Source organism: Helobdella robusta (assembly GCF_000326865.2).
Source record: "Helobdella robusta unplaced genomic scaffold HELROscaffold_5, whole genome shotgun sequence".
In the NCBI taxonomy this organism is placed as follows: domain Eukaryota; kingdom Metazoa; phylum Annelida; class Clitellata; order Rhynchobdellida; family Glossiphoniidae; genus Helobdella; species Helobdella robusta.
The window spans coordinates 549,139-572,581 of record NW_008705254.1 but is presented as its reverse complement, the minus strand read 5'-3'; the positions used below and the strand labels follow the sequence as shown (position 1 = coordinate 572,581).

General features: G+C 35.9%; 6 protein-coding genes across 6 annotated transcripts; 3 read left to right on the top strand and 3 right to left on the bottom strand.

The window, feature by feature from the left end:
• Positions 1–386: 386 nt before the first annotated feature.
• Positions 387–3,933, top strand: HELRODRAFT_67702 (hypothetical protein; the record flags this gene model as incomplete). Its single annotated transcript, XM_009026878.1, has 11 exons — positions 387–671; positions 775–829; positions 890–1,034; positions 1,266–1,459; positions 1,553–1,773; positions 1,986–2,093; positions 2,287–2,456; positions 2,951–3,029; positions 3,328–3,497; positions 3,681–3,720; positions 3,823–3,933. 11 exons carry the CDS (start codon positions 387–389, stop codon positions 3,931–3,933), a joined length of 1,578 nt encoding a protein of 525 aa, XP_009025126.1.
• Positions 3,934–4,173: 240 nt separating this feature from the next.
• On the bottom strand, positions 4,174–7,239 carry HELRODRAFT_163113 (hypothetical protein; the record flags this gene model as incomplete). Its single annotated transcript, XM_009027084.1, has 8 exons — positions 4,174–4,205; positions 4,437–4,505; positions 4,565–4,717; positions 4,788–5,253; positions 5,436–5,623; positions 6,006–6,332; positions 6,761–7,087; positions 7,155–7,239. 8 exons carry the CDS (start codon positions 7,237–7,239, stop codon positions 4,174–4,176), a joined length of 1,647 nt encoding a protein of 548 aa, XP_009025332.1.
• Positions 7,240–7,492: 253 nt separating this feature from the next.
• HELRODRAFT_163112 (hypothetical protein) lies at positions 7,493–12,258 on the bottom strand (the record flags this gene model as incomplete). Its single annotated transcript, XM_009027083.1, has 13 exons — positions 7,493–7,805; positions 7,881–7,962; positions 8,033–8,101; positions 8,166–8,333; positions 8,390–8,788; positions 8,902–9,228; positions 9,304–9,373; positions 9,771–10,025; positions 10,487–10,683; positions 10,809–10,874; positions 11,043–11,264; positions 11,387–11,833; positions 11,913–12,258. 13 exons carry the CDS (start codon positions 12,256–12,258, stop codon positions 7,493–7,495), a joined length of 2,961 nt encoding a protein of 986 aa, XP_009025331.1.
• A 554-nt stretch (positions 12,259–12,812) lies between these two features.
• Positions 12,813–14,220, bottom strand: HELRODRAFT_163111 (hypothetical protein; the record flags this gene model as incomplete). Its single annotated transcript, XM_009027082.1, has 2 exons — positions 12,813–13,899; positions 14,141–14,220. The coding sequence occupies 2 exons, from the start codon at positions 14,218–14,220 to the stop codon at positions 12,813–12,815; spliced, it is 1,167 nt and encodes a 388-aa protein (XP_009025330.1).
• Positions 14,221–17,678: 3,458 nt separating this feature from the next.
• On the top strand, positions 17,679–20,404 carry HELRODRAFT_189100 (hypothetical protein). Its single transcript, XM_009027081.1, has 6 exons — positions 17,679–18,185; positions 18,692–18,997; positions 19,119–19,517; positions 19,588–19,740; positions 19,800–19,868; positions 19,941–20,404. The coding sequence occupies exons 1-6, from the start codon at positions 17,780–17,782 to the stop codon at positions 20,213–20,215; spliced, it is 1,608 nt and encodes a 535-aa protein (XP_009025329.1). The 5' UTR covers positions 17,679–17,779; the 3' UTR covers positions 20,216–20,404.
• Positions 20,405–20,568: 164 nt separating this feature from the next.
• On the top strand, positions 20,569–23,419 carry HELRODRAFT_189099 (hypothetical protein; the record flags this gene model as incomplete). Its single annotated transcript, XM_009027080.1, has 7 exons — positions 20,569–20,932; positions 21,271–21,606; positions 21,710–22,102; positions 22,159–22,326; positions 22,391–22,459; positions 22,530–22,611; positions 22,687–23,419. The coding sequence occupies 7 exons, from the start codon at positions 20,569–20,571 to the stop codon at positions 22,991–22,993; spliced, it is 1,719 nt and encodes a 572-aa protein (XP_009025328.1). The 3' UTR covers positions 22,994–23,419.
• Between the last annotated feature and the right edge of the window lie 24 nt (positions 23,420–23,443).

The window sequence follows — 23,443 nt, the reverse complement described above, 5'->3', positions numbered from 1 at the left end:
TGGTCACGTGGGTATGGATTGATTATGGTCATTTTAAGCCCCGCCCTGACCGACCGGAAATTGCATCAAAGATTATATATATATATAAATATTTATAGATCCAAAGATTATCTTTAAGGATTAAGGATTTAATTAAATTTTGTTTGTTTCCTAGAATCTATTCATTGTAATTAATAATAATAATAATTGCATCAGTAGTGGTAATGATAATAGTTGTAGTAGTAGTAGTAGAGAAATAACAATAATAACAAAAATGATGATGATAATGATGGTTATTTATAATTTTTGGCGCGAAAAACTTATATAAGCATTTGTTCCCGCGTTTTTCCAACACCTATTATTCGTTTGACGACGGAAAACCATTGTTATCCTCAATAACGACAATGATGCGAAAATATATTATACAAATAATTTCCAGGAATAAAATTCATAATTTTAATAATTATGACAGGATTGGTAATAATATTCTTAAAGTAAATTGCGTATCAACGTCTGCCGCTGCTTTCGACAACACTGACCTTCTCGTGAGTAACGCTAACGTGCTGACGGAAAACAAACTGGCGGAGCTAAAATCCTTTGAGAGTCTTCCGGGGCCAAAGGGATTGCCGTTATTCGGGACTCTGTTGTCCTATGTCAGACCTGGAGGATTGTCGTTCCGGAAAATGTTTAAGGTGTGATTTGGTTGCTCTTGAGATTTGGTTACTTTTGGGATTTGGTTGTCTAAGTTTTTTCTCATTTTCCTGTTAGAGTAGTAATTTTCCTATTTCCTGACAGGTCATGGACATGAGGGCGAAGCAGTACGGCTCCGTGTACAAGGAAACTATAGGTAGTATACAAACACACACATACATGTACTGTACACATCACTGTACATTCACACATACATAAGGTAACCTGACCAGTGTAATAGTGAGTGACATGGAAGAATACTTGAAAGTGATAAGAGCCGACGGGAAGATGCCGAATAGAATCGAGTTGGAACCGTTCAAGTATTTCCGAGAACGTAACAATTTCGATATCGGTATCGTTAACAGGTTAGTGAAGGATCGTTATTACTGTGTCATCTTTTCAAGTGTTGCTGTTGTTTTTGGTGCTCGCCGTATAGAGTATGGATGAATTTTCAGTTCGTTAATTCATCTTACCATGCAATTCATTAGGTATTTATTCAGTCATTCGTTTAATATCCATCCATTCAGCTATCAATTTATCTATCCATCCTTATTCTTCCATTCATTCATCCGTTTATCATTCGTCTCCACAACTAGCCAGGGCTTGCAGTGGCTGGAAAAGCGTCAGATCCTCGGCCCCAAAATTATGGCTCTCTCCGAAATTCTGGATCACGTGGGACCGATAAATGACGTCACGATGGATTTTTTGAAAAGGATGGATGAGAAGTTACTGGATAGAGATGGGCTGTTTAAAAATTTGGAGCGCAATTTGTTCACATGGGCCTTGGAGGGTGAGTAAGATTATATTGGTTCTTGGTTGATTGATTGATTAGTTTGTTGATTGATTGGCTGGTTGATTGTTCGATCGAATGATTCATCGACAGCTGTCGGTACGTATTTATTCGAGGCAAGAATCGGTTGTTTGAACGAACCGATACCGCCATTTGCCGACATGTTCATCACTCACTTGTCCGGAATGTTCCGAGAGATGCAAGGACTCATGTACGGACCGCCCATCTACAAGTACATAAGCACTCGCAACTGGAAAAGATTTGAGGATCATTGTTATAAAATTATGGAAGCCGGGATGACTCTGATCGAAGAGGTGCCCTTGAAATTGTTTAAGTATTTCATTCAATTGAAGAGTTATCTCATCAAATAATTATCTATAAATTTCGTTTAATTATTTGATAACTTATCTGTTGGCTCAGTTAATTGCGTAATTTATTAATTAGCTCAGTTAATTAGTATAATTTATTCTCCAAAAAGAGGCAAAGGCAGTTGGCGGTAAATCCTTTGATGTCACTGTCCTCAAAGACTTCTTCGTCTTCCGCCCTGTTAACGTTTCTCCTCTCCCAGAAATCCATGAGTGCCAGCTCCGTGAACCTCACCAGTATCGACGTCATGATCGGGGCCATTGAAACTGTACGGCCCAAAAATTTATTCATTTTTTATATATAATTATTTAATTAATTCATAGAAATCATAGATTTATTCACAATTCTTTAATTTATTAATCCAAAAAACAATAATTAATTCTAGTTTCACCATCGATTTATTCAAAAACCAGATAAAAAAAACCACACACATACATTACCTAAAACCTGACACCACCTAGACCTCAAATAGTTTCACTTGGATGCTGTACTGCCTGGCTAGGAACCCTGAAGTACAAGAGAAACTATTTGAAGAGGTTCTTCAGTACTTGCCGAACAAAGATTCGCCAGTGACCCGTGAGGTTATACGAAAGATGGACTATGTCAGAGCCTGTCTGAAAGAAACTCTGAGGTTTTGAAGTATATATGGCCGATTTGGTGATGCTAAATATGAAAAAGTTATCTTGAAATTGTAGAAAAGTGTGCATTTATCAAATAAAACAAATGGTTAAACGTGTTAATGAATGTTGCAAAATAGAACCGTCGCATGGTAACATACATATATATATATGTGGTAACATATATATATATATATATATATATATATATATATATATATATATGTTACCACGTGTTAATATATACGTGTTAATGAATATAATATATGTATATTTAATTTAATATATATATATATATAAGTATTTTTGCCCCGTAACATATATATATATATATATATATATGTGTTACGGGGCAAAAATACTTCGAGCTTGCCAGGATTCGAACCTGGAATCTTCTGATCCGTAGTCAGACGCGTTATCCATTGCGCCACAAGCCCGTGTTAAATTTGGCGGGCAACTTTGTTAAGCAGTTACATTGTTCAAGTTTTACATCGTATTTCATGTGCAGATTCTACCCCATCACGTTTGCTACCAGCAGAAAACTGGCAAGTGAGATCGAATTAAAAGGATTTAGAATTCCTAAAGGCGTATGTTGTATCAAATTTATTCACTATTTCTTAATTATCAATCGGTTTATCTAGGTGTTTTAATGTTTAATCTATTTTATAGAAACTACCAAACTAAAATAACTATCATTTAACAAACGCAACTCACAAACATCTGCATAACCTCTGTAAAATAGAAATACAATCTCGCCAAAAATATCGGGAAAGTGAAACAAATGAAATTCACAAGCTGAAAATTTACACACGCTTTCAAGCATTGTTTGGTGAAAAAATTTTCAATCGCCTAACTAACCTTAACAAAAAGTATTTTAAAACGTAGACTCACGTCCAAGCCAACCTATGGACAATTGGTAGGGATGAGAGGTTATTCCCCCACCCTGAGAAGTTTAATCCGGACAGATGGTTGAGAAAATCCCACGAGGTTAGCCACTTGGCCACTGCATTATCTCATCTTCCGTTTGGGCACGGGCCGAGAATGTGCATTGGTCAGTTTGTGTGTTTCGATGAATTGTTTGAGAATATTTCATACTATGGACGGTTTATGTGCTAGAATTTGATGAAACTAGCCAGAAGCACTTGTATGATTCTCAGAATTAAAGTTATTTTATATTGAAAAATTGAAATGTCATTGAATATTTCTTTATGGTCTGTGGCTGGATTAATAACAGGCAGACGACTAGCAGAGATGGAAATATACACCATGGTGTCAAAGGTCATTATTTATTATTAATTATGAATTAATAGTCTATTATCAGTCGATTATATTAAAATAAAAATAATTATTAAACAATTTTGATAAAAAATTTCCCAAAAGCTTATAAGAAACTTCAAAGTCGAATGCGCCGAAAAAGGTGAGGTTCAGCCGATTCTTATGACCGTCCTGACCCCAGACCGTCCAATGATGCTCAAGTTCAAACGCAGATGAGTTCGTTCGTTACGACGATTAAAATCGGTTAAACACGATAATAATCGATTAATTACGATCTGACGATTTTTTACCAACACCTATACTACAAAATGAGAACAATGAATGATAAATGTGTGGTTAGGAATTATGGAAGTATAATGTTGGGAAGAATTATAATTCTTAATTTGATCCATTTTAAGCAACGAAGAATTTATTTTCACCGGCCGGTTGTTGTTGTTGTTTGAGTTTGAATGTCGTTTAGTCACCTCCAACCAGATTTTTGTTCATGGCTGGGTGGTTGAGGAGTAAGTAGGTTGTTGTTTGTTGGAGGACGCAAGCAGTGGTCGTAGCTTTCTGGTTTGAGTACTTTTTCAGGCAGCTGGCTCCATGCAAATTATCAAACGAACAAAATACTCACCCGACTCGCCTATTAAAGCCCTCATCAGGAACTTCAAAGAAAAAAATTAATTTGGTAAGTTTTGGAAATTTTGAAAAAAATATTCATGATGTATTTTACTAACTTTGGGACTCTATATCAGAATCTTCACTGAATTCTTTAGCGGACGAAACGGCATCAGGCAGTTGCGTTTCTGAACGATTGTTGAACGTATAGCGAGTGAAATTGTTTAATATTTGAAGTTGAAGAAACCTGAGGAGCAGTTCCCAATGACGCCAGACCAGACGCGGTCCAAGCAGCGTAGGTACCATTTCTGTTTGGTCATGAAACATCCGATGATCATCTCATCTCCACTGCGTTGCATCCACGTGTCTTCCGGCTGAATTATGTCCCTGCATCCTACGGCTGTCAGTTCATTCATCGAATGTTTTCAGCTGGAAGAATTCTTTAAAAAGTTGTAAGTTTAATAACTGACCTTCAACTTTTATTAGGAGCATGTTGCTTTTGATGGCCTTATGGACCAAGCTGACGTAAATCAGATCGGAACTGGAGACAAATTCCTGTTTGACAAGGGAATCTTTGTCCCTAGCAAATCCATTGCTACAAATGTTCATGTAATCCTTGTTGAGGTATTTAATCGTGCCCAGGACTCTATCGCACATCACTTCTTCTTCCTCCTCCTCACCTTCCTGCTTCTTCTTCTCGAGTTGATGGAGCAACTGGAGAGTCATTTTGATGTTCTGACCTCTGGGGGCTTCAATGCTGAATGACTTGCCGGCCGATGCACACCTGCTCCTGCTGGATATCTCAGACGCCTCCACGTACTTCACCTCGTTCGTCGCCGACATCTCGCAACCGTCGTCCAGCTGAACAACTGCATTTAATAGGGGTTTGATGGATGTTGAAAGTTTGATAGATGTTGAAAGTTTTGTAGTTTGAATCTACAAAAATTAAATTATTTTAAAAACAAATTTTTAATCTAACCTTTCAGACATGAATACGTTACATTTAAATGCAATTCAAGTCCTGGACCGCAAACTCGTTCAACTACTTTCTGCAACTCTACAATCCTCACTTCACAACTCTTTTTCATACTACATTTTTCCATTATATATGAACTTACGTCTTTGGAACAACCGTAAAATTGTGGATTGTTCCTCTGCGACCCATAGGCTTCCAACTCAGTCTCCGTCAAACATCTTCCAATGTTCATTCGCCCGTATTGAGCTCTCTTAACAACAATTACTTCTCCGTTCTCACAAGTTGGTTTAAATACTTCACCGATGCAAAGCTCTTCATTTTGTTCTGAAGCTTCAGTTCATAAACAAATTATTACGTTTGAATATTTTCATGATTTTGACTGAATTTTTTACCTCACCTGAAATTGTTTCATGTCCAGCAGTCTTTGATGTCAGTTGAACGATTGTTAAAAATATAAGAAGCATTGTTAAACTTATTCTCGAATTCTTGTAAAAATCTCAGTTTTCCAACACTAAACCACTTATAAGAGCTATTATATATATATAATTGTAGTCTCATCGTTCAATACTTGAAAAATAAATTGCTCAGGGACCGTTTAGAATTTTCATAAAACGAATCTACTGTTGATATTGGAAAATTTTGAAAATGATCGTCGCTTGAATAAAAAAATTTTCTATTCAGAAAAATAGTAACTGAAATTGTTGAAATTTACCTTTCAAACAATGGTAGGTAACATTGAGATGCAACTTCAGTCCAGGTACACAAACGCCTTCAGCCATCTTTTCCAACTCGGTTATCCTCACATCACAACTACTTTTCATACTACATTTGTCAATTAGATATGAACTTACATCCTTGTAACAACCGAAAAAGTTTTGATTGTTTCTATGGGAGCCATAGGCTTCCAATGCAGCTTCCGTCAAACATCGTCCAATGTTCATCCGTCCGTAATGAGCTTTCTTGACGACAATCACTTCTCCGCTCTCACAAGTTGGTCTGAAAATTTCGGCAGAACAATATTCCTCGTTTTGTTCCGATGCTTTATTTTAAAAATTAAATGTCTAGGTTAACTATCTTTACATTTTTCTGACTGAACATTTATTATATCTTACCTGAAAAGTCTTCACGTCCAACACATCTTGGTATCAGTTGAATGATAATTACAAGTATGTACAACATCATGAAACTTATTAAATTCTCAATAGTGAAATGAAACCTAAATTTCTCTATTTAGAAACAACTTATTAGCGTCTCTTTGAAGATATAATATATAATACATATATGTAGAACACTTGCCCAGTATGTGAATACTGAACTACTCAGGGGTCGTTTAAAATTTGGAAAAATCGAAACGAAGTTTTGTTTGGAGAGAAATTTGAAATAATTAATTATTTAATTATGCGAGACATAAGCAATTAAAAAGTTTGTTTTTTAGGCAAAATCTGTTTTTTATTTTATGAAAGTAACCTTTCAAGCAAGTGTAAGTTACGTTCAGATGCAACTTGAGGCCAGGGAAGCAGACGTCGTCGTTAAGAGTTTCCAGCTCAATGATTTTCACCTCACAACTGTTTTTCATGGCACATTTTTTATTCAGATAACTTGAAACATCTTTGAAACATCCAAAAAATTTTGGATTTGAATTCTGTGAACCGTAAGCTTCCATGGCTTTCTCTGTTAGACACCTGCCAATATTCATCCGACCATAGTTAGCTCTTCGGATGACGAGGACTTCACTTTGTGGACAAGTTGGATTGAAAAATTCGCCGATGCAGTGCTCCTCATCGCGAAGATCAACTTTGAAAATATTTTAAAAAATCTTTTTTAACTTTTCATATGAATGAATACATGGTATGAAGCTTACCGTTTAAACGATTATTTTCGCAAAAACTTTGCTTTAAAAAGAGACAGATGAAAATAACAAAATTAACCAAATATATTTCGTTCATGTTGAAATAAAAAATTTACGCCAAAAAACATCGAATTATTTAATCGACGCAGATTGTCAAAACATTTTCTTGAAAAATCGCAACTTTAAATAAAAAGTGCGTAAGGGGTCGTTTATAAAATAAATAAATCATTAAATTCCTAAAACTTAACGAAAGGAAGAAAGGATTTCTCATAAAAATAATGAAAATTTTGAAAAATTGTTCAAAAATATTAACAATTAATCAAATCATTGTATCAATCGCCATCTCATGATCAAAGAAGCACCAAAGTTTCCCTGGCGACCTCCTGTTGGTCGAGTACTTGATACCTTTCGTCTTCCTCTTTCAGATGTTGGCTGCCCTCATCCCCATCCTCTCTGATGTTGTTGTATTTGATTTGAGGTTGAAGTTGTTGTTGTTGTTGTTGTTGTTGTAGGGACTGCATGTTTGTGTTGTATTGTTGCAAGACTGGATTCATAAGATCAGGTTGGTGTTGATGGTGGAGACGCATGGTTTGTTGGACGTTGTTGTTGTTGGGTGTCGACTTGTAGTAGTTGGGCAGGTTCTTCCTCTGCTTCATGTTGCACCTGTGTTGTGGGTTGGTAGAAAAACTTAATGATGAAATGAACAAGAAAGATGGATGGGAAAATAGTTTCTTCGACCTTTTCAGGCAGATGATTCCCGCACATATGATCGTCACACAGGCCACCACTCCCATACCGCAGATCGATACGATGACCAGGACTGAAAATCATTCAAACGTCGTTCAAAATCTTACGCCAACTCAATGCAAATTGAACAAATCAACGCTTACGTTGCTGTTTCTTTGAGATGTCAGATTTGCTTTGTGGACCTGCTTTCATTTTGCTTGATGAGGTCTCGCCTTCATTCAAAAAGTGGTTTAAGATCATTGAATTGAAAAATGGTGGGTTTTAAAAATTTCTAACTTGAGTGGGGCAGAGAGTTGGAGCAGTTCCCAATGACGCCAGACCAGACGCGGTCCAAGCAGCGTAGGTACCATTTCTGTTTGGTCATGAAACATCCGATGATCATCTCATCTCCACTGCGTTGCATCCACGTGTCTTCCGGCTGAATTATGTCCCTGCATCCTACGGCTGTCAGTTCAATTTTTTGAGATTAATATTTTTATAACCAGATGAATTGGGCTAACCTTCTATTTTGATCAGAAAAATGTTGTTCTTTGATATCTTTTGAATGAAATTAACATAAATCAGGTCGGAACTGGAGACAAATTCCTGTTTGACAAGGGAATCTTTGTCCCTAGCAAATCCATTGCTACAAATGTTCATGTAATCCTTGTTGAGGTATTTAATCGTGCCCAGGACTCTATCGCACATCACTTCTTCTTCCTCCTCCTCACCCTCCTGCTTCTTCTTCTCGAGTTGATGGAGCAACTGGAGAGTCATTTTGATGTTCTGACCTCTGGGGGCTTCTATGCTGAATGACTTGCCGGCCGATGCACACCTGCTCCTGCTGGATATCTCAGACGCCTCCACGTACTTCACCTCGTTCGACGCCGACATCTCGCAATCGTCGTCCAGCTGAACAACTGCATTTAATGGGGGTTTTATATTTTAAAAATGTGTATTAAACTTTAAATAAATTAGAAATATCAACTCTTCCAAGTAACGTTTCGATAAAAAATGTTAATTTTGATCGAACCTTTGAGACACGAATAAGTAACATTGAGATGCATGTTCAGGCCAGGTCCGCAGACCCCTTCAAATTTTTTTTGCAACTCGGCTACTGTCACGTCGTAGTTACTTTTCATGCTACATTTTTCAGCTACATACGAGTGCACATCTTTGAAACAACCGAAAAATTTCGGGTTGTTCCTGTTTGATCCATAAGCTTCCAACTCAGCCTCCGTTAAACACCTTCCAATGTTCATCCGTCCATAATGGGCTTTCCTAATGAAGATCACTTCTCCTCTCTCACAGTGCGGTTTAAAAATTTCGCCGATGCAGTATTCTCCATTCAGCCCTAACACTTCATTTTAAAATCAGAGTTTAATTTCAGTCAATTTATGTTCAGTTCTTTTGGAATAATTTTTCTAATTTTTACCTGCAATATCTTCTACCAAGACAAGTGAAATGATTGCTATTATAAACACGAAAAACATTTCCACTCCGATCTGATTTTGTAAAATTGTTGATAACTCAAAGGAATTAAAACACTTACGTGAGAATTTTCGCACTGAAACATCACATCTAAGCTTTAAAACATGCACGCAAAGGGGTCGTCTAACAATTTGAAAAACTTTTGTTCAAAAAACGCCCCTGCTTTTATGTTGTTATTCTTTGGATGAATTTGCTAATTTGTGAAGAAGTTTTTTTTATATTTTATTTCAAAGTTAGTCCATCGAGCGTTTCTCTTGTACATCTTATATACAAATTGGTTTGAATAATAAGATTTTGATTGTTATTTATGACAAAACGTTTCAACACATTAGAGATAATTCTTAAAAAGCTCTTACTTTTCAAACAAGAGTATGTTATGTTCAAATGAAGTTTCAATCCAGGGCCACAAACACCTTCAGATAAATTTTCCAACTCGGTTATTTTCACATCGCAACCATTTCTCATGGAACATTCTCTGGCGAAGAATTCTCGGACATCTTTGTAGCAACCAAAAAAGTTTGGACTGTCCCTAATAGATCCGTAGGCGTTCAGTTCAGTTTCAGTCAGACACCTACCCACATTCATCCTGCCGTAGTGAGCCTTCTGGATCAACAAAACCTCTCCAGGGCCGCATGTCGGTCTGAAAAACTCCTTGTTGCAGTATTCCTCATTCCGGGTTTGTACTTGTTTTAAAAATTTATTTTTTAAAATAATATTTTAAAGTTTAAATATTTAAGTTTGTAATATTTGGGAAAACAGTTTTTGGATCTACCTGAAGCGGCATGCTTGCCATGCAAACACCCAAGCAACACTGCTGACATCAAAATCAACGCATTCATGATTTTAATTAATTTTTTTCAATATCAACACGTATTTTTAAAGAAATTTTTTGGTACAAATTCGAGCACTGATACGTGTAGAAAATGTAAAAGTATAAAATATCGTACCGATCAATTTTCCCATTATAAAAAGAATTAAGTCAGGGGTCGTCTCAAATTTTGAAAAAAAAAATTCTAGATTAGGTTGATAATAATTCACAAATCCATTCATTCATTCTCGAGAACAAAGTATTTATTTTCATCAGGGGCGCTATTATTTCCATTTGTAGTTGTAGCTGCAGTAGTAACTTCAACCAAATTGTGGTCGAGGTTGACGAGTGGCTGCTCGTTGAGATAGTAAGCAGGTTGTTGTGGTTTGTTGTATAAATTTGAAGTTGTCGTTGGAAGTTTCTTGATTGTATATTTTCTAATACAGACAGCTCCGATGCAAATTATTAAGAAGCACAACACTATACCAAACCCGCTTATTAGGACCATCAACAAGACTGTAAATTAAATAAAAAAAAAGATTTTTTTTTATTATATTTATTTTATCATTATTATAATATAATATAATTATAATAATACAATGATAACTTTATAAAATTTGGAAAAAAACTATTCAACTTACTCTCTTGTTCATTATTTGCGGATCTATCAACTGCTAGTTCTTGTGCATTTCTTAACTTGTTCACATCTGACATGTTTAACATTTTACGATTTCATTATTAAAGGAAGCATGGCTGCTGTTTACTTACATTTGTATATTAAAATAGGATTCTGCGATTGTTAGAGTCTGGTGTTTTGAAGAATGAACATAAAAAATGTAAAAAAAAGGTTATTAGGATTTTGTGTATTTTCTTACTGTATATGGAGCAGTTTCCAATGACGCCAGACCAGACGCGGTCCAAGCAGAGTAGGTACCATTTCTGTTTGGTCATGAAACATCCGATGATCATCTCATCTCCATTGCGTTGCATCCAAGTGTCTTCCGGCTGAATTATGTCCCTACATCCATCAGCTTTTGTGGGGATTTGGGAACATTTTTTAAGTTCGTTAATTTTTGTAGTGAAATCTGTTTTGAGAACTGGAAAAAATTGTAGGTTTGTTTATTTTTTGTTTTGTAATGTGTTTAAGAATTGGATAAAACAGTTTTTTTTAGTTTGGTTAAATGTTTGAAAAATTTTATTCCTTGTAAAAAAGATTAACCTTGGATTTTTATCAAATCAAGTTCGGCGTGACTGGATGAGAGCTCTGGTGATTTCGATTGGGATGTGGTAAGTTCGAGAATTGCATGGTAGGAATCAGTGAGAGTTACTTCATCAGGGTCGTTGTAGAATCTATCTCGACAGATTGATGTCACTTCTTTAGTTTTCAGGTTTTTGATTTTTCCCAACACATTTCTACAATTTTCAGCTTTCGAAACTTGGAGATTATTAAGTTCTGAAGGTTGTTTCAAACCTGAATTAATTTTAGACTGTGTGATGACAATTTTTTGTCCGTTCAAAGCCTCAATTATCCACGGTCTTGACGAAGTTCCGCAAACTTTACTCTGAAAATGAACAAGATTCTTATTTTGAGTGTCACCAGTTACAACTAAGTAACTTGGCTCTTGCTTTGCTGTGACATAACACGTTGGGTTGCTGCTATCCGCAACTTAATGAGAAAAATTGTTAAAAAATTAAATTATATTTGGAAAATCTTTTATAAATTTAAATTAAAAAACACAGTTTACCTTCCAAACATTCATAATTTACTTCCAAGTAATTATTAAGCCCTGGAGAACAGCCAGTCGTCAATTTTATTTCAGAAATCTTCAACCTGCAATTATCTTTCAGTAAACACTGCTCTCTAAGTAAGGTGGATGCATCCCAATGGCATCCCAGATATTTGGGATCGCTCCCTAACCTTCCGAATGCTTCTATTTCTTCTTTTGTAATGCATTTATTTATTTTCATTCGTCCGTAGGTAGCGTTCCTGATGAATATTTTCTGTCCGTTCGAGCAGTGAGCTAAGAACTCGTCAAACTGGCACACCTCCTCAGTTACGACTTTTGGAGATAAAAAATTTATTGTTAACATTTTGTTCTATTATATCTCAAGTAAAAAACTTTGAAATTTTTAAAATGAATGATAAAATATTGAAATGAGAGGAACGAATTTAAATCTTAACTTGTCGATTTGGCCTGTGACAACAACGTTGGTAGTGCAAATGTGAGACATAATGTTAGCAGAGTTAAGAGAAAGATCATTTTCAAATGTTAAAATTCGTAAAATTGTTTGAAGAAATAGATAAAATGTCTACAAATTCAAATAAAAATTGCTGCAAACATGTATGTATTTAAAGGCAAATAAAGGAATGTGCATAAGGGCAGATAGATGATATTCAAGGGGCCGTTTACAAAAGTAGAAAATTTATTTGAAGCTTCTTCTAAACAAACAAAACAAATGTTTCAATAAAATTCTTAAGAATGTGACACAAATTTTTTGACACTTAATTAATAACGTATCTTTCAATAAAAAATTAAATTAATTTTTAATAATTTCATCTGGGAACAAAATCTCCAGACGTTCATCAAAATGTGAATAGACGTTTCGAGACTTGATAGCGATCTCAAATTCTTAAACGATGAACATCATTCGGAGGTGCAAGCTTCGTTGGAGAACGAGTGAACCACCTCAGCTCCCGGTTCGGCGTTACCATTTTCCAAACTGCTCTCTGTCTCGTGTTCCTTTATCATATTATCCGTCGAATACAAACCGACCGATCTCGAATCGATATTCGTGGAACCGTGTGCTGCCTTGGAGCGAGAATGCTGATGGCTGAACTGCATTCGTTGTGGGTGATGATAAGGAAGAAAGTAGGCGCCATGATGGTGAGGAAGAGGATGATGATGGTGATGTGATGGCGAGAATGGCAGACTCTGTAGTGGGTAGTTTACTACAGGTGGGGTTCCTTCAAAGTGTTCCGGATAAAAATTGATATTTTGAAGCATCGGTTTTTGGAAGCGATTTGCTTGAATGGTCATAAAATTGAAATGATTTGGTCCTGGAATGGGACTGAGTCCGTACGATTCAACGTTGTTCATACTAATTTGCTTGTGAGTTTTCGATGGGGTGCTGTGCTTTCGAGGGTTTTGAAGGGTCTTGGAGAAAAATTCCGGTTGAGGATGATGGTAGCCAGTTGGAGGGATCGGTGAATCTTGGTAGGTGAAGTTTATAGGAGACAACGGGTGGGAGTAAGTTTGAGGATGGGCATGAAGAGGAGGATCGGGATGTGGGTGCTGATGTTGGGGTGGATGCTGGTGTGGATGTTGGTGTGGATGCTGATGTGGATGCTGGTGCCCCTTCTGTAGCGTCACACAGCCACAGTCATGACGAACCACACCTGAATATTGTGAGCAGTCACCCAGTGGCTCCAACAAATCATTCAACGACTTCGGTTTCGGAAGAGGATTTGTTAAATTTACTTCCAACGGCTGCGAGTTTATATTTTTTACGAGAAAGTTTGTCGATTGATATTGCGCTTGTGTGGCAGTTCGCTGAACTGGCTCGACAGGATCAACTTGTGTCGGTATAGGAGGTCGTTCAATCTCGCTGGGATCCAGTTCCCGATCTTCGAAAATCCTGGGAGGATGTTGGAAACAGAACTCGCCGTAGGAATCATAAATTTCATCTGCTGCCTCTTTGGCCTGACTCTCTCGGGAACGTTGGAGATGTTTTCTGGTCGTGATGCAAAAAAAATGTTACAAAAAATTAGAAGAAACCATTTTTGTTACGAATTAATTTTTTTTATATAAATGTGGATCATGTTCTAATTATTTGAAATCAGATTTGTTGAATCATTCAGGTCCATTATTCAAAATTATTATTATAATTAATTACGATTATTATTATTATTTATACGATTTATTAATACTACAAAAATAATTACAAATTCTAATCTAAAAATAGCGCTAGAAACCTTTTAATGTAGTTGAACATGACACAGCAGAGTGCCAGGACGACGATGATGATGACGCTGATGACGATGCAAGTTGTCATAACTGTTAGCATGACAGTATTTAACACATATATAATTTAATATATATATATATATATATATATATATATATATATATATATATTAACCGAAAATCATTTATATAATTATATATACACATTAATTAAATTTATTTGTAAAAAAAAATAAAAATATAGTTTATTTCATTTTTTAGATTGATTAATTATTTGTAACCCTGACTGTGCCGTGCTGATGAAACCCTTTCTGTAAATTGGATTTTAAAAAACTATAAATGAGTGAATTGATAAATGAATGATGAATGAATGAAACAAAAAATGGATGAATAAATGAATGAACGAAAGAATGAATGAATAAATAATGTGTATACTGCATACAAGTGTGTACATGTGTTTGTATGTGTGTGTCTAAATTTTTGCATCCTATTACCTTCTCTATTCGTGCAGTTGCCAAAAGAACCAATCCAGACTCCACTTTTTTCGTCACACTCCAACAACCACCCTCTCAAATTTCTTTCCATCAAATGTTCGAACTTCATCTGACCATTTGCATACAGAATGGTGTTGTTATCGTAAAGGTCGCTAGAACACGAAATGATGACTTTGCTTTTTTGCTTGTCTATGGCGTTAACAGTGCCAAGTTTCGGTGGTCTCAGGTCTAGGCAGCCTAGGACTAATTTAAAAAAAAAAAAAATTTTTTTATTGCATCAACTAACGAAATGAACTGTAGAATCAAACCGTTGAACTCGATCAACTGGAATTCGGGAATTCCATCATCTGCAATGATAATTTTTATACCATTTGTGGTTCGATCGAATAGCTTCACAGTCCTGCTGGCTACGTCAAAATCATTCTTGTCATTCTTAAATTCGTCAACTATTTGTAGTTTTAAATGTTTTGAATTTCTCAAATCCTCATAGTTCCAGAGTTTCGCCTTCAAATGAAGCAACGTGTCGTTTGGGAGCTTTAAATCGATCGTGGACGACTCTCTGATACAGTCCAGGTCGAAGCTGTCGTACAGCTTTGTTAAGTTGATTAGTGTTCTTCGCTCTGAGGAGAGATCTAGAACTCTATCACACGATGTCAAGGGTAATTCTGAAAAGTGGTTGGGTGTCGGTTGGTTTGCTTGAAATTTGTGTGTGCGTGTGTTCGTGCGTGTGTGTTTGTGTGTGTGGATGTGTTGATATTTAAAGGAAAATAAATGTTTTTAAAACGTTTTACAATGAAGTAGAATTAATTATCGTTCTCAGACGATGTTTTATCAAATAATTTTTAAAAATTCCGACAGAAATTAAAAAAACTGTACATCTGACATACAAAACTCAATCCAAAACAAACATGGACAAGCTAGAAATACAACATTTCAATCCTCTAAATCCTAAATATAGTTTATATAAAACCTACCGAAAAAAAAATATAGAAACACGCACACACATACGCAGCCTCCAAATCCTTACCCTTCACGCAATCATACTCGAGCTCTAGGTACTCGTCAATTTTGTCGTCACAATTGGAAGTCAAATTTGCCAGCATCTGTCTGCCCACAACCATCTGCTCGTATCTACTAGTAGATACGTGTTTGTATAACTTATCCAAGATGTCTGTGGCACAGACGTCTGGAGGTCGGATTCTTGTTGGAAAATTTTGTGTGGAACTCTCGAAGCACTGACTAGTCTTAGTAATGAGACCTGGAATGAGTAAATTTTAAAAAATAAAGGTGTGTGTGTGTGTGCGTGTGTGTGTGTGTGTGTGCGTGCGTTTGTATTCAAGAAATCAAAAAAATTTCTGACCCAGGTTGGCTTTTTGTAGCAGTAGTATGTTGTCGTTGTTGTCACCGCATGTCGGTAATAATCTGTCGCCGCTACAAATATCCCCTTTGAAAAGATCTGGGAGTTTATTTTTTTAAATTTACAATTCAGTAAATTTTTATTTGAAAATATTATCGTTTTGATGATGGAAGTAAACACATCAGTAGTTCTAGTCTTTAGTATATAACTATTTGCGAGCAATAAAAATGATGTATGTTAAATAATATTCTGTAGATGTGTTTGTGTGTGTGTTTGTGTGTGTGTGTTTGTGTTTGTGTGTGTGTGTGTGTGTGTTTCTAACCGTTACCAGCTTCTGTGACATTAACAGTGACACTAAATGACATCAATAATAATAGCATCAACATCATGACAGCAGCACAGATAGCATTGTTTCTAAATTTTATAGTACATTTTTTATACCTAGGTAAATTTTATTTTCATACTGTTTTTAATACGTGTAAATTTACACGCTAATATAAGGAAGTTAATACACACACACACACCACACGCGCACACACACGCACACACACACACAGACGTAATATAACATGAAATAGTTACATATACAAATGTTATCAGTTAAGTTAATTGTTCAATTAGTTGGTCCCTATAAGCTATAGAGAGGTATTAGAATAAGCTCTGGCTAGCTTCATTACAACCAATCGAAAACTAATGATGATGGTGGTGACGATGTTGAGGTTGATGATGATGAAGATGAAGACGAATAATACTAATAATAAAAATAATAGAGAGATAGAGAAAGAAAGGGTGAGGTAGAAAAGAAAAATGTGAAATACAAACCGAAATAGAGAGATGAAGACATAGAGAGAGAAGGAGCGAAACAAATAGAGATGGAGAGAAAGAAAGAAAGAGTAAGAGAGTGAGAAAGAGAGAGAGAAAGCAGGTACACTAATGTGCTAATTAGAAAAACTTATAAAAATTTGCCATAGGGTAATTAATTTGAGAGGTTATATTTTGCCTCTTACAATAGGAAATAACTAATTATGAATGATTTGTTAATGAGGTGGCCCTTTAGGTACTGATAGTGATATCATAATAATAATAATAATTATTATTATTATTATTATTATTTATTCTTGTCTATTTTTTATTATGTGTCATATTTCGAGTCTAAAAAAAAATTTCAAAAATAAAAATTAATCTTCAGAGGGCGATGGAGTTGTTGAATTGCAGAGCCAGGCGAGCCATGAAAATGATGAAGAACTGGGAGCTAACAACCATTCACTTGCTAATTTATTTAAAAATATATAAAATCCAATATTATTTCAGATAATCTAATAATTTTGATGGTCCTAATAAACAGAGTTAATGGTTAACTGAGTTGGATTATGAACAAGTATTCCATCAAAAATCCCAACACCAACTACTACACTAGCAACTAGCCAAACAACCATTCAGCAACGACAACATAGTTGAGACTACTAAAGCTACTACCACAGCCCCTAATGACAACAACACAGTTTATAAGAACAAACATTTTTTGTTGAAAATAAATAATAGTTATGTTGAGTTTATCAAAAACATGTTTGATTCTTGCAGTCATGTGTAGGATGAGATTGAAAAAAATTTGATTTTTTAAATTTTAGATGATCCCCGAACGAGTGCCATATAAAATTGACTGTTTACCATTTTTCGATTTGATGTTTTGCAAGCGTTTACTATTGCATGTCTTTTATAAAAACTAGAACCGCAGCAAAATTTCTTTCAATTTATTGGGTGGAAACCACATAACTAGAATAATTAAAGTTTAAACGATGAACAGATATTTGCTGATAGCTTTTCAGATGGTTGTCAATGTCTGGCAGCTGGACAATAATGTTTCATGTAATAAAGTACAAACTCGGAATGAGGAATACTGCAACAAGGAGTTTTTTAGGCCAACATGCGGCCCTGGTGAGGTTTTATTGATTCAGAAGGCTCAATACGGCAGAATGAATGTGGGTAGGTGTCTGACCGAAACTGAACTGGATGCCTACGGATCAAATAAGAACAATCCCAAATTTTTCGGGTGTTACAAAGATGTTAAAGAGCTCATGAATAAGGAATGTTCAATGAAAAATAGTTGTGATGTGAGAATTAGCGAATTAGAAAATTTAGCTGAAGGTGTTTGTGGCCCTGGACTAAAACTTCATTTGAACATCGCATACTCCTGCTTGAAAAGTAGGAATTTTTTCATAATAGCAAAATTTTTTTAACATTTCGATGTTGCTTGTATTGAAATTGTGTCTAGTATATGAGTTATATGTAAAAAAATATATAGTTTGAAATGCCAAATGTTACAACGATCAAATAACAATTAAATAAAAAAAGTGGATTTCCAGACCAAGAATTCGATTGAAAAGCTCTTTTCAAAAAATTAAACTGACTGCAAACAAGTTTCTATAATTTGTAGACGATCCCTGAGTGCTTAGATATTTGTATAACTTGGGAGGTAAAACGATGTTCAAAAGTGAAAATTCTTATGTAGGTGATTTTATATTTTTAATAAAGTTCTGTGTGGAACGAGTGGAACTAAAAAATGATTTTGGCCTTGATAATCATCGTTCGAGTAATTGTGGCAAAAGATATCGCAGGTTAAATTTCAAAAATTATACCTAGAAATCTAAAAAGTCATGTGATTTATGTTAAATTCTGATTTTGAAATGAAGCATCCGAACGAAATGAAGAACATTGCATCGGCGAAATTTTTAAACCACACTGTGAGAGCGGAGAAGTGATGTTCATTAGGAAAGCTCATTACGGACGGATGAACATTGGAAGATGTTTAACGGAGGCTGAGTTGGAAGCTTATGGAATAAAAAATAACCCGAAATTTTTTGGTTGTTTCAAAGATGTGAGCTTCCCTCTGGGAGAAAAATGTAACATGAAAAGTGGTTGTGACATAAAAATAACAGAGTTGGAAAAGATAGTGGGGGACGTCTGTGGGCCCGGACTGAAGTTGCATCTGAACGTTACGTATTCGTGTTTGAAAGGTTGGATCCGTCTATTCTGATAGTTCAGAAATTGAAAAATTTGTCAATTTATTAATATTAAATGTTACATGATGATGTTCATATGACAATTTTTTAATATAAAAACTCTCTTTAAATGCAGTTGTTCAGCTGGACGACGGTTGCGAGATGTCGGCGACGAACGAGGTGAAGTACGTGGAGGCGTCTGAGATATCCAGCAGGAGCAGGTGTGCATCGGCCGGCAAGTCATTCAGCATTGAAGCCCCCAGAGGTCAGAACATCAAAATGACTCTCCAGTTGCTCCATCAACTCGAGAAGAAGAAGCAGGAGGGTGAGGAGGAGGAAGAAGAAGTGATGTGCGATAGAGTCCTGGGCACGATTAAATACCTCAACAAGGATTACATGAACATTTGTAGCAATGGATTTGCTAGGGACAAAGATTCCCTTGTCAAACAGGAATTTGTCTCCAGTTCCGATCTGATTTACGTCAGCTTGGTCCATAAGGCCATCAAAAGCAACATGCTCCTAATAAAAGTTGAAGGTCAGTTATTAAACTTGCAACTTTTTAAAGAATTCTTCCAGCTGAAAACATTCGATGAATGAACTGACAGCCGTAGGATGCAGGGACATAATTCAGCCGGAAGACACGTGGATGCAACGCAGTGGAGATGAGATGATCATCGGATGTTTCATGACCAAACAGAAATGGTACCTACGCTGCTTGGACCGCGTCTGGTCTGGCGTCATTGGGAACTGCTCCTCAGGTTTCTTCAACTTCAAATATTAAACAATTTCACTCGCTATACGTTCAACAATCGTTCAGAAACGCAACTGCCTGATGCCGTTTCGTCCGCTAAAGAATTCAGTGAAGATTCTGATATAGAGTCCCAAAGTTAGTAAAATACATCATGAATATTTTTTTCAAAATTTCAAAACTTTACAAAATTATGTTTTTTCTTTGAAGTTCTGATGATGGTCTTAATAAGCGGAGTCGGTGTAGTATTTTGTTCGTTGATAATTTGCATTGGAGCAGTCTGCATGAGGAAGTACTCAACCAAGAAGCCACCGACAGCTGCTGGCGTGTACAACAAACAACAACCTACTTACTACCTCAACGACCAGCCACTGAACAACAGCGAAAATCAGGTTGAAGTTACCACATCAGCCACAAATGAAAACCACAACGCAGCTGACGAGAACAAATATTTTATTCTTGAAAATGAACAAATAGTGTCATAAATTTGCAATACACATTGATTCCACCACAAATCAATCATAATTCTGATTACTTATTTTGTAGCTGGTCCCCGACCTTATTACAAGCTCTGTTGTGCTATGCCGCCAATAAATGTAACAATTTTTATTTAACTGAACTGTTTGTTATGTGGATGCATATTTTGTGAAACATTCAATAAAATCTTAAAATTTGTCGTTAGAATGTTTTGTTTGAGATATGTTCATCGTTTGGTTCTGAGTTTTGTGATCACTGCATTCGTACGCGCAAGTTTTACTTCAACTTCGAACATTGAACAAGGTAAAAAAATTTATTCCATGAAATCTTCATTAAATTTTCAAATATTTATGCATGAAATATGAAAATTTCATTAAACATTCGAAACACAAACCTAGATAGCGAACAAAATGAAGAACATTGTAATGGCGAACTGTTCGCTCCAACTTGCCAACACGGAGAGGTTGTAGTAATCAAGAAAGCCTTGTACGGCAGGATGAACATTGGAAAATGTTTAACCGAATCTGAGTTAGAAGCCTACGGCTCTCAAAAAACTAATCCCAAATTTTACGGATGTAAGAAAGATGTGACAGCGTTTTTATCTGAAGTATGTTCCATGAAGAACAGATGTGACCTGAGGATTACCGATTTGGATAAGTTCGCCAATGGTCTATGTCATCCTGGGTTGAGACTGCATCTGAATGTTGCTTATTCCTGTTTGAAAAGTTAGTCTGATTCATTTCTTAAAATGATGAATAAATCAAAAATTTCTCGTTAGAAATTACAACTTATCAAATTGTAGATGGTCCCTGAGTTGTTTGATTATAAATACTAAGACTTGTAATTGGAAAAAAAATTACATAAAGTGCCTAGCATTCAGTCATTAAATAAAGCTAAAATTTAAAAAATCACTGTAAAAAGATTTAAGCTGAAATGTTACTGATATATCTGATCGTCGTTCAACTGATCTCAAAAAGCTTTGGACTCCAAGATGAGTCAGGTAAGAATTAAAAACAAGTAGATTAGAGAAAATTATAAAATAGAATGATTCAACTTTTAATAGAATTTAAAGCCTCAGAACGAAGTGAAGAATATTGTAACGGCGAATTTTTTAGACCGGTTTGTGAGAACGGAGAAGTGATCTTCATTAAGAAAGCTCATTATGGACGGATGAACATTGGAAGATGTTTGTCGGAAGCTGGATTAGAAGTCTTTGGCTCGCAAAGGAACAACCCGAAATTTTTCGGCTGCTACAAGGATGTAAGTTTATATTTAGACGAAAAGTGTAGTCTAAAAAATAGTTGTGACGTGAGAATAAAAGAATTAGATAAAATAGTTGAAGGAATTTGTGGACCAGGACTTGAATTGCATCTTAAGATAAGGTACTCATGTCTGAAAGGTTTGGCCTAATTGCTTGTTTTTATTTGTTTATAAAAATTAAACTTTCAACTAATTGCGTTGTGATAACAAAAATTTTGAATAACCAACAACAAAAACTTCAGTTGTTCAGCTGGACGACGGTTGCGAGATGTCGGCGTCGAACGAGGTGAAGTACGTGGAGGCGTCTGAGATATCCAGCAGGAGCAGGTGTGCATCGGCCGGCAAGTCATTCAGCATTGAAGCTCCCAGAGGTCAGAACATCAAAATGACTCTTCAGTTGCTCCATCAACTCGAGAAGAAGAAGCAGGAGGGTGAGGAGGAGGAAGTGATGTGTGATAGAGTCCTGGGCACGATTAAATACCTCAACAAGGATTACATGAACATTTGTAGCAATGGATTTGCTAGGGACAAAGATTCCCTTGTCAAACAGGAATTTGTCTCCAGTTCCGACCTGATTTATGTTAATTTCATTCAAAAGATATCAAAGAACAACATGTTTTTAATCAAAATAGAAGGTTAGCCCCAATTCATCTGGTTATTAAAATATTAATCTCAAAAATTGAACTGACAGCCGTAGGATGCAGGGACATAATTCAGCCGGAAGACACGTGGATGCAACGCAGTGGAGATGAGATGATCATCGGATGTTTCATGACCAAACAGAAATGGTACCTACGCTGCTTGGACCGCGTCTGGTCTGGCGTCATTGGGAACTGCTCCAACTCTCTGCCCCACTCAAGTTAGAAATTTTTAAAACCCACCATTTTTCAATTCAATGATCTTAAATCATTTTTTGAATGAAGGCGAGACCTCATCAAGCAAAATGAAAGCAGGTCCACAAAGCAAATCTGACATCTCAAAGAAACAGCAACGTAAGCGTTGATTTGTTCAATTTGCATTGAGTTGGCGTAAGATTTTGAACGACGTTTGAATGATTTTCAGTCCTGGTCATCGTATCGATCTGCGGTATGGGAGTGGTGGCCTGTGTGACGATCATATGTGCGGGAATCATCTGCCTGAAAAGGTCGAAGAAACTATTTTCCCATCCATCTTTCTTGTTCATTTCATCATTAAGTTTTTCTACCAACCCACAACACAGGTGCAACATGAAGCAGAGGAAGAACCTGCCCAACTACTACAACTCGACACCCAACAACATCAACGTCCAACAAACCATGCGTCTCCACCATCAACACCAACCTGATCTTATGAATCCAGTCGTGCAACAATACAACACAAACATGCAGTCCCTACAACAACAACAACAACAACAACAACTTCAACTCAAATACAACAACATCGGGGAGGATGGGGATGAGGGCAGCCAACATCTGAAAGAGGAAGACGAAAGGTATCAAGTACTCGACCAACAGGAGGTCGCCAGGGAAACTTTGGTGCTTCTTTGATCAGGAATTGAAATGATATTTTTAAATTATGTAAACCTATATTGGATTTGTCTGTCAGTTAAATTTTTTAAATGCTTTCATGCCAACTTCTAGTCTCAAATCGATTTTAGTTATTTGTGGACGATCCCTCGTTTGATTTCATCTGAAGTGGTTGCCTGGCTTCTGCATAAACTGTTTAAAATAAAATCTTCGCTGTTCATTAGAGACTGTTTGATGTAAACGATTCATCGCTTAATTAGAATTAATTCAAAGTTATTAATTAATTAATTAGTTTAATTAGTTAATTAATTAAATAACGTTTCATTAGAATTGAAATGAATTTTATTTTTAACGTTAATCTGTTACTTCTTTTTTGTGCCCAAGCATTTTGCGAAGATGGGCGATTAAATGGTTGGTTGAATTTGAAATAATAAAATGATTTTATTGAATGATTTGATTGATCAAAATTAC